Raw genomic sequence first — 17,785 nt, 5'->3', positions numbered from 1 at the left:
GTATGTCTGTCTGTGTCAGTGTCTGTCTGTATGGCTGTGTCTATCTGTCTGTTACTGACTGTATGGCTGTCTATCTGTCTGTATGTTTGTCTGTGTCGGTGTCTGTCGGTGTCTGTCGGTTGGTGTCTGTCTGTCGGTCGGTCTGTCTATCTGTCTGTTACTGTCTGTATGGCTGTGACTATCTGTCTGTGCCGGTGTATGTCGGTGTCTGTCTGTCGGTGTCTGTCTGTCGGTGTCTGTCTGTGTTTCTGTCTGTCTGTCTGTGTCTCTATCTGTGTCTGTCTGTCAGTCTGTATGTGTCTGTGTCGGTCTGTCTGTCTGTGTCAGGCTGTGTCTGTCTGTCTGTCTGTGTTCCTGTCTGTGTCTGTCTGTCAGTCTGTCTGTGTCTGTCAGTCTGTATGTGTCTGTCAGTTTGTATGTGTCTGTCAGTTTGTATGTGTGTCAGTCTGTCTGTGTCTGTCTGTCTGTCTGTCGGTGTGTGTCTGTGTCTGTATGGCTGTGTCTATCTGTCTGTTACTGTCTGTATGGCTGTGTCTATCTGTCTGTATATCTGTCTGTGTCGGTGTCTGTTGGTGTCTGTCGGTTGGTGTATGTCTGTCGGTGTTTGTCGGTGTCTGTCTGTCTGTCTGTCTGTCTGTCTGTCTGTCTGTTTGTATGGCTGTGTCTATCTGTCTGTTACTGTCTGTATGGCTGTGTCTATCTGTCTGTATGTCTGTCTGTCTGTCGGTGTCTGTCTGTCTCTCGGTCTGTCTGTCTCTCTGTTACTGTCTGTATGGCTGTGTATATCTGTCTGTATATCTGTCTGTGTCGGTGTCTGTCGGTTGGTGTATGTCTGTCGGTGTCTGTCTGTCTGTCTGTCTGTCAGTCTGTCTGCTGGTGTGTGTCTGTATGGCTGTGTCTATCTGACTGTTACTGTCTGTATGGCTGTGTCTATCTGTCTGTATGTTTGTCTGTGTCGGTGTCTGTCGGTTGGTGTCTGTCTATCTGTCTGTTACTGTCTGTATGGCTGTGTCTATCTGTCTGTCTGTCTGTCTGCCTGTCTGTGTCTCTATCTGTGTCTGTCGGTCTGTGTCTGTCTGCCAGTCTGTATGTGTCTGTCAGTCTGTATGTGTCGGTCTGTCTGTCCGTGTCAGGCTGTGTCTGTCTGCCTGTCTGTGTCTCTATCTGTGTCTCTGTCTGTCTGTCAGTCTGTCTATGTCTGTCAGTCTGTATGTGTCTGTCAGTCTGTCCGTGTCGGTCTGTGTCTGTCTGTCCGTCTGTCTGTCTGTGTTTGTCTGTCTCTCTGTTGCTCTCTGTCTCTCTCTCCCCCATCTCGATCTGTCCGTTTCTCTGTCTGTATGTTTGTCTGTGTCGGTGAAACTCTCTTTCATTATTTTTACAATATGTTTATACATTGACTTCATTTTCCACAACACTCCTACATCCACCACCCCAGTGTCACCAGTAGTGTCAATTCAACTGACTTTACTACCTGGACCCATTGTGCCCATGTTGGTTTATATCTCCCTGAGTGAGTGAATGGTTGTACAAGACTGTGTGTGTGTTTGAGAGAGAGAGAGTGCCAGTGGATCACATGTTGGAGGGCTACAGTACAGAAATAACTGCATCCTCAAGCTACAGGCGCTGGCTAGCGGCTATCCCTGCCTCTGCCTCTCATACTCTCTCAGAAAGTTCTGTCTAGATGCCACCCTTCTCCCAAATCTGTCTACCCAGAAGGCCTTGCAGGCTTCATACCTGGGCTCCACCACTACCCCACAATTCCACACGGCTGGTTCTTCACTGAGAGCCCTGGAGCTACCTACTGCGGTCACTCTGCATCCAATCACCATGACAACCCAAGCCTCCCCCCAACTTTCCCCCCCCTTTCACAATACTAAACATCTAAATCTGTGCCATGTGTCCTTGTGAATGTGGCCTACATTGGTGACATTTCCCTCTGGTATGGTACTTGGTAATTAGATTATTGACTGTGACCCTAGTCCACTTGGAAACATCTCCTCTTTCCCCTCTTCCTGATTTCCAGTCGGCTAGTCGGGGCATGCCATGCAGGGCCCGTTCTGGAGGCGACGTCGAGGTGTCTATCCGTCAGAGTAGCTGATGACATGGAGGTAACATTACCTCTCTAGCAGGGTATTATCCCCTTAACACTACCATATTGTTTCCTACCCAACCAACGCTATGCAACACTACTCTCTGGACAGGGTTCAGGTGGGCTGCGTTCCAGTACAGTTACCCTCTAAACATTTCCTTCCAGGACACAACGGGACAGAAACCTAATACCCCTCAGCATTTAACGTTCACCCTCTCACCTACAGCATGTAACCCATTCCTCGAACCGCTCTGACCCCCCCGGCCCACGAGGAATGCCCCAGGGCTTTAAAGGTCAGAGTTCAACTTGTCGGGCTACCACAAAGTGTGTGTGTCTACAGTAAGTGTGTGTGCGTGCGTGCGTGCGTGCGTGTGTGTGCGTGCGTGTGTGTGTGCATGCGTGTGTGTGTGTAGAGTCCTGCATGCTGCCAGCAGCAGTGTAGCCGTTGCCAGCAGTCAGCACCTCGGTAACACTTTCACCTGACTAGTGTGTGAGCCAATAGAAGAGCTCTCAGCTACTGTACCGTACACCCTGGTATCATACACACCAAGTCTATTCAGCAACACACACAAGCACACACACATACTTAACTGTACATATCTCATACTAGCAACCACTCTTCTGTCTAGTTTCTACCTATCCCCTTCTCTCTCTCTCTCTCTCTCTCTCTTTCTATCCCTCTTTCCCTCAGTCTACGTATCCCTCTCTCCTCTGTGGGGTTGAGGTAGAGGCAGTGACACAGAGACAGGCAGATGGCCCTCATAGTGGGGAGTCAATAACTGTGGTCAACACACACACACACACACACACACACACACACACACACACACACACACACACACACACACACACACACACACACACACACACACACACACACACACACACACACACACACACACACACGCAGACTCTTTCAACATGATTTTTACAGACAAACATACATTCTGTGCCCATCTGCATTCCAGCCATTTCCATTCCCTACACATTCACGACAGCATTAAATACAACTAGACATCTATAATTCACCCTAACACACAATTATCTCTGCCTTCTATGTTCCCTCTCTTGTCGCCACTACCTCTCTCACACAGTTACCCCACATTATCCCCACTTATTTCCCTTAGTAAACAATTAACCCCAAGCCTGGGTGCTTAGTGGCTGGGGGAATGTTGCATTAGCTATGTGGCGAGGCTCGCTAAGGCCCTACTGCTAAGTACTCACAGTATTTAACATAGTTAGCCTTCATTACACAGCTCTCTCCTCCTCTCTCAAACCAGCCTGCTGAGGAGAGGAAGTTCATTTGAAACAAGCAATTCATTTTTTTAAAAACTTTATATAAGTGTACACACTCTGAGACGGGCGGGAGGCTGCCATAATGTCGATGGGGATTACTTTCTACAGCCCCTGTTTGCCATAGCATTTGGGCTTCACTCCGGCAATTACAGCCCTTAATTAAATTGATTTCTATAATGAGTGTCTGTAATGACACAGCGCTGTGGGATTGGCTTGGTGTGTGTATAAGTGTGTGTGTGTGTGTGTGTGGCATTAGCAATGAGGAATGGGTAACTTGCTGTTTACTTAGTCTAGTGGTTAGTATAATGTGTGTATTGAGTGGGATTAAAAGATGAGACACACACAAACACACACTTTGCCCTCCCTTCCTCAGAATAGTCAGCTGTGTGTCAGAGCTTGAGACCACTCTAAAATGTCAGCTAAGCTAAGCGGTGCCAGTGTGAGGTATAACCTTTCCGTTCATAGCACCGTTGCTGCCAGTCTCCGGGGATGCATTAGTGACTGATGGCACAGACGTACGACGTCACATGTTTAATATCCTATACCACGGTTCAGCGGTTTCAAACCAGAGGGCCACGCAAACATTTCCATGGTTACTTACTGTTCATAGCACATCAGGCTTCATTATGACATATCCTCGGGTACCACATGCAGCGGCACGAACTGTCATATTTTACACAAGATAACTCCAGGGTTGAGTCCAAAATGGAACCCTACTCCCTATAGATCCTGGTCAAAAGTAGTGCACTATAAAGGGGATAGGGTGTCAATTGGGACGCAACCTAGCTATCAGTCCAGGGAGGGTTACCTCATCCCTTTTTCCAGAGAGGGAGCCATACTCCTCTCTCTGCTGTTCCATAAGTGGCGTTCTGAAAGCCCTTGGTGAGAGGGCAGGGAACACCTGAACAAGCAGCACAGACAGGGCCCAATGTGATGGGAGAGCTGCCATTCCTACTTTAACTTCAACACGCATTGACACCCACTCTGACTGTTGTGATTTCCTCCAGTCCACACCTCCCCACCCTCAGCCTCTCCTAACTCACAATTCTTCCTGATTAGTATTGTGACTACTGGTGTGTGTGTGTGTGTGTGTGTGTGTGGGTGGGTTCATTTCTTTGGCCTTTCGAATTGATGGGCCATTCCTCGCAGGAAGAGTCTGTCCTCTTGTGACATTGAAGTATAATAATTACCTCACCATCTGAAAGGCTGACATGGTTGGGACCTGTGTGTGTGTCAAAGTGTGTGTGTGTGTCAGTGTGTGAGTGTGTCAGTGTGTGTGTGTGTCAAAGTGTGTGAGTGTGTCAGTGCGTGAGTGTGTCAGTGTGAGAGTGTGTCAGTGTGTGAGTGTGTCAGTGTGTGTGTGTGTCAGTGTGTGAGTGTGTCAGTGTGTGAGTGTGTCAGTGTGTGTGTGTGTCAGTGTGTGAGTGTGTCAGTGTGTGAGTGTGTCAGTGTGTGAGTGTGTCAGTGTGTGAGTGTGTCAGTGTGTGTGTGTGTCAGTGTGTGTGTGTGTCAGTGTGTGAGTGTGTCAGTGTGTGTGTGTGTCAGTGTGTGTGTGTGTCAAAGTGTGTGTGTGTGTCAAAGTGTGTGTGTGTGTCAAAGTGTGTGTGTGTGTCAAAGTGTGTGAGTGTGTCAGTGTGTGAGTGTGTCAGTGTGTGAGTGTGTCAAAGTGTGTGTGTGTGTGTCAAAGTGTGTGTGTGTGTGTCAAAGTGTGTGTGTGTGTGTGTGGTCTCTGAAGTGTAGCTTTTTAATGAGTCCCACTCTCCTTATCAAACTTGGCGCTCTGCAGCACTCTGATCAGCCTGCATCAAGGACACGGGGCTCGACTGATTACGTCTGAACTCACCCCTCCTCTCCCCCTCGCCCACCCTCATCTCACCCCTCCTCTCCCCCTCGCCCACCCTCGTCTCACCCCTCCTCTCCCCCTCGCCCACCCTCGTCTCACCCCTCCTCTCCCCCTCGCCCACCCTCGTCTCACCCCGACACAGTGAGACTGAAATATCCTTGAAAGAAAAACTATGAATCAAAGGTGTTTCCATCCAGCGTTTTTCTCACACAGAGAGAGAGGGAGAGATGGAGAAATGGAGCGAGAGAGAGCTGCTGGAGGGCACTAGAAAGGACGTGTCTTAGATTAGCTCTCACACATCCTTCTCTCTCCCTCCTCCTCCCCCCCAGCCCCACAGACTGTGTGTGTGTGTGTGTCAGGCTGTCTGTGCCGTGCCATGCTGTGGGCGCTGGCGTGGTGAGACACCAGCCATTTAGACATCTGTCAACCGCTGATGAAAGAGTTCAATTTAGTGGAAAATCTCAGACAACCTTGTCTGGCGGACGGGCCGACAGCCTTTAACTCACATTTGTATTTGTGTCAGACCTGTTTTCAAATACTATTTCAGGTATTTCATTTCAAATACTCAAATACACTCTCATGCATTAAACCCAGGTATTTGAAAGTAGTATTTATAATAAGTATTTGAAAATACTCTCAAATACAATTTGGTCAACTCAAATAAAAATGTGTTTTGAGCTGTGTATTTAAAAATACTAAAATACACAGAAAAAAGTATTTTAAAAACAAATACACATGTATTTTAACCCAGGTCTGGTGTGTGTGTGTGTGTGTGTGGGCAGAGGAGAGTAATTGTGTTTGTTTGTGCTTGTATAAAGAGTAACTGCTTTAGTGTGTATGTAATGACCTTGCGTGTAGTGTGTGCGCATGCGGATGTGTTTATGTGTGTGTAGTGTGACTACTTGTGTGTGTGTGGAGGTCCAGACTGCGGATGGCTGTACAGCAGGGGAGGGTATTATGTTCTTAAATATCTGCAGAAGGAGCTACGGCATGTTTTCAGTCGATAGATGTTTTGGGGCCAGTTTAAAGCACAGCTCAGTGGTGACATTAGAGGCTCTGAGAGAAGCGGTCCCCCCCTAGCTACGTGCCCCGACCAGCTACCTCCACCCCCATTCCTCCAACCCCCCCACCCACAGTCCCCAGAGCTTCATTAGCTGTTCGTTAGAAAATGTATGTGTGTGTGTGTGTGTGTGTATCTGTGTGTGTGTGCCAGAGTGTGTGGGAATCGCTTAGGCATACGTCCAGTCCCTGTTCTGACCTGCGCAGGTTTCATTAAGGTCTCCATCAACACATCATAGCACAAGCACAGCACACACACACACACACACACACACACACACACACACACACACACACACACACACACACACACACACACACACACACACACACACACACACACACACACACACGTCTCCACCCAGCACTTGCAGTCTGCTGCCAAAGCTGAAGGCTTAGAGAGAGAGGGGGAAGAGGGGGGAGAGGGGTGAGGGAGAGAGAGACGGACAGGCAGGGAGTTGGCAGAGGAGAGAGGCTGCTTTTCTAAAGTGTGTCACTCCAATATGTGGCTGGCAGGAACCTGTGCTCTCAGTCTAGCCCATTGTTTTTCTGAACACTATGTTGGAGATGGGGGGAGTATATGAGTACAGGGCTGTACAGAACATCCACGTTTACACTCACTACCACATTCTCTCCAGACTCTTCACACTCAACGCCCTACTCAAACATGGCAGCCATTCAACTGTTCCTGTGTGTGCCCTAAATCAATATGGCCACCGTTCAGCTTTGCCAGCCGCTCTCGTCCAATATGGCCGCCGTCCAACTGCTGTGATTGTGATTGGATCTCACCCTGTCAGGGCCTACAGTTTAGAGCGCAAGAATGAACGAGGGAGAGACAGAGAGCCAATATAAACATTGTTCTACTGCCTTTTACAAGAGAGGGAGAGACAGAGAGCTAATGAGCACCTATTGTTTTTTAGCTGAACTCGTTTGTTGCCTTGCCCTAAAGCGAACTGTGCTCTCCCTCTCTCCTTTCCTCATCACTCCGTCCTCTCCTTAGCTCAGCTCTCTGTCCACCGCTCTACCTCCACTCAACGTTAAAGCATTTATGGACCCTCCAGCTCTCCCTCCCTCCTCCCAGAGGAAGGTCAGTCAGTACTTTATTGAAGTCCATCAGATTGAAACATATCCTCAGTGCTGCATTGCCGGTGAGAACTCAGAGGAGGCCATTTTAAATGAGTTAATCATCACCTCCCAAAACCGCTCAAATGGATGTGATTATGCTGCTATTGATTCAGCCCTGTGTGTGTTCGTTTTAGAGTGTTACTGTTAGGAATTTTATGAATAAATGACTAAACAATATCCTCATTTTTAATAGAACTGTAACTAAGTAAACTTATACTCTGTTTTATTGTATCTGATTAATAATATGAGTTCATAAGAATGGATTATGTGGCACGGACAAGGAGTAATCTGGGGAGGAATGGGTTGTGGGTGAAGTAAGCAGATCGGGTCGTTAACCTATGGTTGAACCGACAAAACTTAGCTCTGGGGTGTTTTAGATAAGGCAGTGAGTGCATTCCTAGGTTTTCTGTTAACTAGAACTGTCAGCTAAGTGGTGATCGATAATGGTGAGGAGTCAAGAGTTAATTCAGTTATGTTGTGTGTCCTGTGTGTGTGTTAGTGAGTTGGAATGAACTTTTGAACTTGCTTTATTCTCGGTTGGGAGGAGGTGATTCATTCTAGAAGCAATGAAATGACGTCATATTTTGTATATAAACTGTTGTTCGTGGTAACATGGTAGCGCGCTCCGAGAATAAATACTATTATCTATTATTGATAAGACTGGTCTCCGTCTATTTTATGCAAACAAGAATCTTACAAATTCTCATAAAATAGATTTAAGTGAATTCAATTAATGAAAACATATTGGAATAATGAAATGACGTTAACAGTTACATGCCTGAGGAGGGATAGAGGGAGGAGGAGTTGGCAGAGGGACAGAGGAAATTAGGGAGGGCGGTCCTTTCACATTCCCCTAATCCCTCAAATGTTTAGAGCATGTGACGTATCATATCCATCCTCCACCCTCATATCCACCCTCATATCCACCCTCTCTAACCCAATAGTTCCACCCACAAACCAACAGAGGAAATACAGTCTACAGACTTCCCTTCCCTCTAATTAATATGCTTCCAGAGCCTTCCAGAACAGCCAAGGCTGCAGCCTGCCAACACCCCAAGCAGGAGTAACCGTGGCCCAGGGGCCTGTTAAACCCAGAGGAGCAGCTAGAGACTTCCAGAACCTGGGAGGGGAGGCGAGACAAAATCCTATTGCTCATCTATCACTCCACTGTGTTTAATATACACACAGGAACAGAGGACAGCAGCAGGAGTCTGGTATAGGAAAGGCCCCTACAGCACACACACACACACACAGAAATAGATTCACACACAGAATATATAATGTAGTCATACACAAATAAGCTTCTAAATGCAGTTAGTGACACAGTAAAGGCCTACACACACACACACACACACACACACACACACACACACACACACACACACACACACACACACACACACACACACAATACAGACAGCCACAGTGTGTGACGTGACAGTAATGGGAGATATGCCCTGGTAATCACTGACACTGCGTGACAGCAGGGCAGCGTGGGCCGAGGAGAAACGAGAACACACACTCACCCCTGTTAAGGTCTTTATGTTATGCAGTGCATTCTGGGCTTCAAGGGCAGCTTTCCGTGTGTAAAACGTGACAAAACAGCACCCTGGGAGAAGAGAGGGGGAGAGACAGAAAGAGAGAACATGTTAAGTAACCAAAAAAGTGTTCTTAATTAATTCATATAGTTTTAAGTCACCTGCAAAAGTAGGCTCAAGGAGAAACCAGCTTAGCATTTAAATGCAGAAAACATTCACGATTTTAAAACAATTCACTATTCATGACTTGAGTAACATTACCTCAGAATGACAAAGACACATCAAAGATAGAGAGAAGGGGTCGAAAGGTGGAGAAACAGGAGCCAGAGAGAGAACGACAGAGAAAGGAAGGAGAGAGAGAGAGAGAGAGAGAGAGAGAGAGGGAGAGAGAGAGAGAGAGAGAGAGAACGACAGAGAAAGGAAGGAGAGAGAGAGAGAGAGAGAGAGAGAGGGAGAGAGAGAGAGAGAAGGAAGGAAGGAAAGTCATTATAAATGAAATAGTAATCTCCAGCGTAGGTAGCAGACAGTCCAGCTGTAGACCATTAAGCCACAGTCAGCAGTATAAGGAGCAGAGGAACTGCTGAGTCTTGTAGAATCACTGCTTCACACACATTTACAGTGTTCAATTCTTCATTTTCTGAGACGTGTGTGAATGACTAGTCCTGCTGTCCATCCATCTCACTTCCGTTATGTTGCACAGGTACCATGTATTTTTAACCCTCAGAGAGGAATTGGTAGTATGCATTGGAGCTTGCCTTGCAGATGGGTTAATGATTGCATTCCATTGGAAAGGTGTTTTCATATGGTGTTGTCTGTGTTTGGGATGGTTAAGGTCTTGGCCTAGCATGAAGGAGGTGCACTGTGATTTCCATAGAGTAGGGCTTGTATATGGGCAGGTTTGAGCTTAGTGTAACAGTAGTAGTATATATTACAATTCCCATAGCATATAGCCTGTGTATAGGAGGGGTTAGCCTAGCATTAGCTGTGTGTTGTGATGCCCATGTGTATGGACAGGTTTGAGCTTTGTATTAGCACTGTTGTCATTCCCATAGTGTAGAGGCTGTATGGAAGGGTTAGCCCAGAGTCTGGCAATATATGTGTATTGTGGTTCCCAAAGCACACAGCCTATTTAGCTCTTATTGTGTTACCATAGGTATGGGGGGGTTAGCGTGTTAGTGGTGTGTATTGTGAATCCCTAGCATTAGTGTTGTATCAGTGTTTAGCATTAAGGTCTTAGCCTAGCGTAGGCCTATTGTGATCCCCATAGTGTAGGGCCTGTGTATGGGATGGTAAGTGTAGCAGTAGTGGTGTGTATTGTGATCCCCATAGGGTAGGGCCTGTGTATGGGATGGTAAGTGTAGCAGTAGTGGTGTGTATTGTGATTCTCATAGCGTAGGGCCTGTGAGGGCTAGCGATGCGGCGTGTGGTTGACTGTCCCTGTTGGTGTGCTGTCAGGAAGAGGATCAAAGAGCAGAGCATTGTTCTCACACACTAAGGCTGTGTTTAGACAAGCAGACCATTTTTTCCACTAATTGGTCTTTTGACCAATCACAGCAGGTCTCTTCACATCAGATCTTTTTCACATCAGGTCTTTTTCGGTGCGTATGTGATTGGTCAAAAGAACAATTAGTAAAAAAAAAAAAAAAGATCAGAATTGGGCTCATGCAAAATACATGCACAAAACCAGCAGTAGTGTACTCAATGCTGTGTTCGAGACCACCTAAAGCCAGACCGATTTGAGACCGAGACCGGAGGAGGGGCGAGACTGAGTCAAGACCGAGACCGGGAGGGTGACGAGGGGTCTGAGACAGAGTCAAGACCGAGACCGGGAGGGTGATGAGGGGTCTGAGACAGAGTCAAGACCGAGACCAGAAAAATGCGAGTCAAATTAAAGACCATGATTGTAATTTTGTCAAATCACCACCATAATAAGATTTCAAAATGTCCAGTATTTCTGTGTTCATATTTCAGAACAATATATATTCTTTAGACATTCAAAAAAGTGAAGAAATGCATGCTGAGGAAAATAGAGCCATTCTACAAATTAGTACTAACCCAAATATAGTGGGGAACAATGGGCCTTCAAAGAAGGGATAAGGATTTATAAAATAATGATTATAATAACAATGATTTAATCTCGTCAATTTTTGTTGGTAATGGAAGGGTTAACACTGAGGGTTAACACCAATTAGGATTTTTCTTTGCTGTCTCTGGGGAGATACATCTAGCTAGCTAAGTCAGCCATTGGCTATGCCATCAGATGCTAGATAAAGGCATATGCCATTCAACTGTATTAGGGCGAAATTTGTGTGGAGTGACAGTGGAATCAACCAATCACATGTTGACTTAATGGGTGGGACCATTTTTACAAAAACTTCTGCCTTCTTGAAGGCCAGCAGGTGTTAACAAAGAGGATGTTGTTGCGAATGTGTTAGTATTCTCTCTTTCCAAGAATAATGAGCATCATCTGGTGAGTGGAACTGTATTTTTTTATTAAAGTGCGTTTGTGGTGTTAGCCATCTCTTTGAAAATAACTTGGGTGTGTGAAACATTGTTGCATTTAAAGTGGAACCGACAGCATTTTAGCAACATGAAATCTTATTAAAATCTGTTCATATACACCCCCAGGAAGAATGACACTTTTTAAAACATGTTCTGACAAGTGACCACTTAGATATGGTCATATTCATAGATTCTTAGAATGTTTGGTTATTACGGACAGTAAGGCATTTGTGAAAAGTCTATAGTAATATAGAGTGGGAAAGTGACCGTGAGTTTGGACAATTAATAGACTCTGTAGTAAATAAAACCACATAAAAACATCTGTCTTGTCCAGGACCGGAGTCAACACAGGCCGGTGCACTATAGCCAATCAGAGCTACAGTAGGCCTTTATACAAACAAGACATTTGTCACACAGTGTTTACAGCCAGTAGGGCCTTCCATCATTCACACTGAACTGGACTGTGTGTTTACAGTCAGTAGGACCTTCCATCATTCACACTGAACTGGACTGTGTGTTTACAGGCAGTAGGACCTGTCATCATTCACTATGAACTAGACTGTGTGTTTACAGGCAGCAGGACCTTCCATCATTCACACTGAACTGGACTGTGTGTTTACAGTCAGTAGGACCTGTCATCATTCACTATGAACTAGACTGTGTGTTTACAGGCAGTAGGACCTTCCATCATTCACACTGAACTGGACTGTGTGTTTACAGTCAGTAGGACCTTCCATCATTCACACTGAACTGGACTGTGTGTTTACAGGCAGTAGGACCTTCCATCATTCACACTGAACTGGACTGTGTGTTTACAGTCAGTAGCAACAGCGTGACTTTAGATCATTAGAACGCATTCACCAAATGCCACAAAATACACCTGAATGGATTTCTGCAAATATGTAAATACCACAGGAGTCCTGTTACATTTGGGGACTTTACAGTCCTATTGAGCAAACAACTATGAAACGGTAGGCTCTCTCTCCCCCAGTTACGCACATCAACAACTAATACTAGCCAGAGCAAGAAATCCTAAAATCTAACGAAGGAATATTAGATAAACCCTCTCAAACCCTTTCAGCTAGTTGGCCGTCAAAATTGCACTGATAAACGATGGGGAATTGTAGCCTCCACGTTCTTCTGCAGCTTGCCTACAGAAGGCATGCTTGTCCCAATCAAGCACCCAAGCTAACTGGCTAAAGTTACCTAGTTTTCTACTTCCAGACACAAATGAGACAACAACTCACTCTGACCATTTTACTCACCTTGACTAGCTATGACTTTTTCCCTACTTTTGCTTACACGGTCATATTCAGCGAGTGTTGGCCATTCGTAAATTCATCAGTTGTTCTGCACTATGGCACACTCAGATGAGAAGGCTCTGAAATCAGAGTAGATGTTTTTATTTATCCTCTAAGCAAGTCAGTTAAGAACAAATTCTTATTTACAATGACGGCCTACACCAGCCAGACTCGGACGACACTGGGCCAATTGTGCGCCACCCTACGGGACTACCAATCACAGCCAGTTGTGATACAGTCTGGTTTCGAACCAGGTTGTCTGTATTGATGCCTCTAGCACGGAGATGCAGTGTCTTAGACCACTGGCCCACTTGGGAGCCCAGATAGCCAGAGGGAATTTGCAAATGCAAGATACAGTGCCTTGCGAAAGTATTCGGCCCCCTTGAACTTTGCGACCTTTTGCCACATTTCAGGCTTCAAACATAAAGATATAAAACTGTATTTTTTTATGAAGAATCAACAACAAGTGGGACACAATCATGAAGTGGAACGACATTTATTGGATATTTCAAACTTTTTTAACAAATCAAAAACTTGGGCGTAGGCAGCAAAAAACGTACCAGGCCAGCTGTGATTTACAACCTGACAGCAATATTTTTTGGACTAACAAGAAATGTATTGGTGGATTATATTAATCATGCATTGAACTGCCTCCATCTATTCTGCCAACAATGCCTTACTCTATGTCATGGAATTTTGATTCCAATATACCTATTTTTAAAACCTCTCATAAAGAGGGTTTTGTAGCATAAACTGGGAATTTGATATTTTTGACTGATATGATTTTCTGCTCGTTTCATATCTGCAAAGTAGTTACAACTCTGTCAGTTCCTCTTTACACTAGGTCCCTGGTTACTTGGTGTGCTAAACGTGAAATGTTTTTTTGCATTGGGAAGTAATAGTCAATGGGGGAAATGCTTAATGTTTTGTTTTTTGTATTTTTATGAATTGGACCTACTGGTTTATGGACTGCTTATCCTTTAACATTGCTGTGTTTGACTGCTGTCATTCCATCGGCCCTATGCAGTGGTGTAGTGGTTTCTGGAGAAGTGGGAAAACTAACATTTTGCCAAATAGTTCTCAAACGGCCAGCCCAGCTGTAACGGCTGTTGGAAGGAGTGGAGGACCAAGGTGCAGCGTGGTACGTGTTCATCTTTATTATTTGAACTGAACACTGATTAACAAAAATAACAAAGAGAATGAACGAAAACCAAAACAGTCCTGTCAGGTGCAGAAAGACACAAAACAGAAAACAACTACCCCAAAACAACCATGTGGGGAAAAAGCTACCTAAGTATGGTTCTCAATCAGAGACAACGATAGACAGCTGCCTCTGATTTAGAACCACACCCGGCCAAACAACAAAGAAATACAAAACATAGAAAATGAACATAGAATGCCCACCCTAGTCACACCAGCAAAGGAAAGGCATCCCTTTTCCCTCTGTTCCTACAGATTTTAACTCTCAAAATCAAAACATGTTTAAATAGAAAAATATACTAAAATGTGATTTTCTAAGTCCACAACAATGCTTAAACTACATCAATCTGATTGGGTGGGCCTGTCAGGGCCTGGCTCCCCACTGTACTAACCTATCACACACTGAAGACCTATAGGTTCACCACTGTACTAACCTGTCACATACTGAAGACCTATAGGTTCACCACTGTACTAACCTGTCACACTAAAGACCTATAGGTTCACCACTGTCACACACTGAAGACCTATAGGTTCACCACTGTCACACACTGAAGACCTATAGGTTCACCACTGTACTAACCTGTCACATACTGAAGACCTATAGGTTCACCACTGTCACACACTGACGACCTATAGGTTCACCACTGTACTAACCTGTCACACACTGAAGACCTATAGGTTCACCACTGTACTAACCTGTCACATACTGAAGACCTATAGGTTCACTACTGTACTAACCTGTCACACACTGAAGACCTATAGGTTCACCACTGTCACACACTGAAGACCTATAGGTTCACCACTGTACTAACCTGTCACATACTGAAGACCTATAGGTTCACCACTGTACTAACCTGTCACACACTGAAGACCTATAGGTTCACCACTGTACTAACCTGTCACACACTGAAGATCTATAGGTTCACCACTGTACTAACCTGTCACACACTGAAGGTCTATAGGTTCACCACTGTACTAACCTGTCACATACTGAAGACCTATAGGTTCACCACTGTCACACACTGAAGACCTATAGGTTCACCACTGTACTAACCTGTCACATACTGAAGACCTATAGGTTCACCACTGTACTAACATGTCACATACTGAAGACCTATAGGTTCACCACTGTCACATACTGAAGACCTATAGGTTCACCACTGTACTAACCTGTCACACACTGAAGACCTATAGGTTCACCACTGTACTAACCTGTCACACACTGAAGACCTATAGGTTCACCACTGTACTAACCTGTCACACACTGAAGACCTATAGGTTCACCACTGTACTAACCTGTCACACACTGAAGATCTATAGGTTCACCACTGTACTAACCTGTCACATACTGAAGACCTATAGGTTCACCACTGTACTAACATGTCACATACTGAAGACCTATAGGTTCACCACTGTCACATACTGAAGACCTATAGGTTCAACACTGTACTAACCTGTCACACACTGAAGACCTATAGGTTCACCACTGTACTAACCTGTCACACACTGAAGACCTATAGGTTCACCACTGTACTAACCTGTCACACACTGAAGACCTATAGGTTCACCACTGTCACACACTGACGACCTATAGGTTCACCACTGTACTAACCTGTCACATACTGAAGACCTATAGGTTCACCACTGTACTAACCTGTCACACCCTGAAGACCTATAGGTTCACCACTGTACTAACCTGTCACATACTGAAGACCTATAGGTTCACCACTGTACTAACCTGTCACATACTGAAGACCTATAGGTTCCCCACTGTACTAACCTGTCACACACTGAAGACCTATAGGTTCACCACTGTACTAACCTGTCACACACTGAAGACCTATAGGTTCACCACTGTACTAACCTGTCACACACTGAAGACCTATAGGTTCACCACTGTCACACACTGAAGATCTATAGGTTCACCACTGTCACACACTGACGACCTATAGGTTCACCACTGTACTAACGTGTCACACCTTGAAGACCTATAGGTTCACCACTGTACTAACCTGTCACACACTGAAGACCTATAGGTTCACCACTGTACTAACCTGTCACATACTGAAGACCTATAGGTTCACCACTGTACTAACCTGTCACATACTGAAGACCTATAGGTTCACCACTGTCACATACTGAAGACCTATAGGTTCAACACTGTACTAACCTGTCACACACTGAAGACCTATAGGTTCACCACTGTACTAACCTGTCACACACTGAAGACCTATAGGTTCACCACTGTACTAACCTGTCACACACTGAAGACCTATAGGTTCACCACTGTCACACACTGACGACCTATAGGTTCACCACTGTACTAACCTGTCACATACTGAAGACCTATAGGTTCACCACTGTACTAACCTGTCACACCCTGAAGACCTATAGGTTCACCACTGTACTAACCTGTCACATACTGAAGACCTATAGGTTCACCACTGTACTAACCTGTCACATACTGAAGACCTATAGGTTCCCCACTGTACTAACCTGTCACACACTGAAGACCTATAGGTTCACCACTGTACTAACCTGTCACACACTGAAGACCTATAGGTTCACCACTGTACTAACCTGTCACACACTGAAGACCTATAGGTTCACCACTGTCACACACTGAAGATCTATAGGTTCACCACTGTCACACACTGACGACCTATAGGTTCACCACTGTACTAACGTGTCACACCTTGAAGACCTATAGGTTCACCACTGTACTAACCTGTCACACACTGAAGACCTATAGGTTCACCACTGTACTAACCTGTCACATACTGAAGACCTATAGGTTCACCACTGTACTAACCTGTCACATACTGAAGACCTATAGGTTCACCACTGTCACATACTGAAGACCTATAGGTTCACCACTGTACTAACCTGTCACACTGAAGACCTATAGGTTCACCACTGTACTAACCTGTCACACACTGAAGATCTATAGGTTCACCACTGTACTAACCTGTCACACACTGAAGGTCTATAGGTTCACCACTGTACTAACCTGTCACATACTGAAGACCTATAGGTTCACCACTGTCACACACTGACGACCTATAGGTTCACCACTGTACTAACCTGTCACATACTGAAGACCTATAGGTTCACCACTGTACTAACCTGTCACACACTGAAGACCTATAGGTTCACCACTGTCACATACTGAAGACCTATAGGTTCACCACTGTACTAACCTGTCACATACTGAAGACCTATAGGTTCACCACTGTCACACACTGAAGACCTATAGGTTCACCACTGTACTAACCTGTCACATACTGAAGATCTATAGGTTCACCACTGTACTAACCTGTCACACACTGAAGACCTATAGGTTCACCACTGTACTAAGCTGTCACACACTGAAGACCTATAGGTTCACCACTGTACTAACCTGTCACACACTGAAGACCTATAGGTTCACCACTGTACTAACCTGTCACACACTGAAGACCTATAGGTTCACCACTGTCACACACTGAAGATCTATAGGTTCACCACTGTCACACACTGAAGACCTATAGGTTCACCACTGTCACACACTGAAGACCTATAGGTTCACCACTGTCACACACTGAAGACCTATAGGTTCACCACTGTCACACACTGAAGACCTATAGGTTCACCACTGTCACACACTGAAGACCTATAGGTTCACCACTGTACTAACCTGTCACACACTGAAGACCTATAGGTTCACCACTGTACTAACCTGTCACATACTGAAGACCTTTAGGTTCACCACTGTACTAACCTGTCACACTGAAGACCTATAGGTTCACCACTGTACTAACCTGTCACACACTGAAGACCTATAGGTTCACCA

At 45.2% G+C, this 17,785-nt stretch overlaps 1 protein-coding gene across 17 annotated transcripts in view; it reads right to left on the bottom strand.

Annotated features, from left to right (window-relative positions):
- The window catches only part of LOC139393327 (CUGBP Elav-like family member 2), a 225,931-nt gene that overhangs the window by 61,426 nt on the left and 146,720 nt on the right, over positions 1-17,785 (bottom strand). For all 17 annotated transcript variants that reach the window (XM_071141897.1, XM_071141901.1, XM_071141902.1 and 14 more), the window contains one exon: positions 8,939-9,021. In XM_071141897.1, the coding sequence (XP_070997998.1) occupies positions 8,939-9,021 (83 nt within the window). The remainder of the gene's footprint in view (positions 1-8,938; positions 9,022-17,785) is intronic.

Source organism: Oncorhynchus clarkii, chromosome 33 (genome assembly GCF_045791955.1).
Source record: "Oncorhynchus clarkii lewisi isolate Uvic-CL-2024 chromosome 33, UVic_Ocla_1.0, whole genome shotgun sequence".
Lineage (NCBI taxonomy): Eukaryota > Metazoa > Chordata > Actinopteri > Salmoniformes > Salmonidae > Oncorhynchus > Oncorhynchus clarkii.
This window is presented reverse-complemented; position numbering and strand designations above follow the sequence as displayed.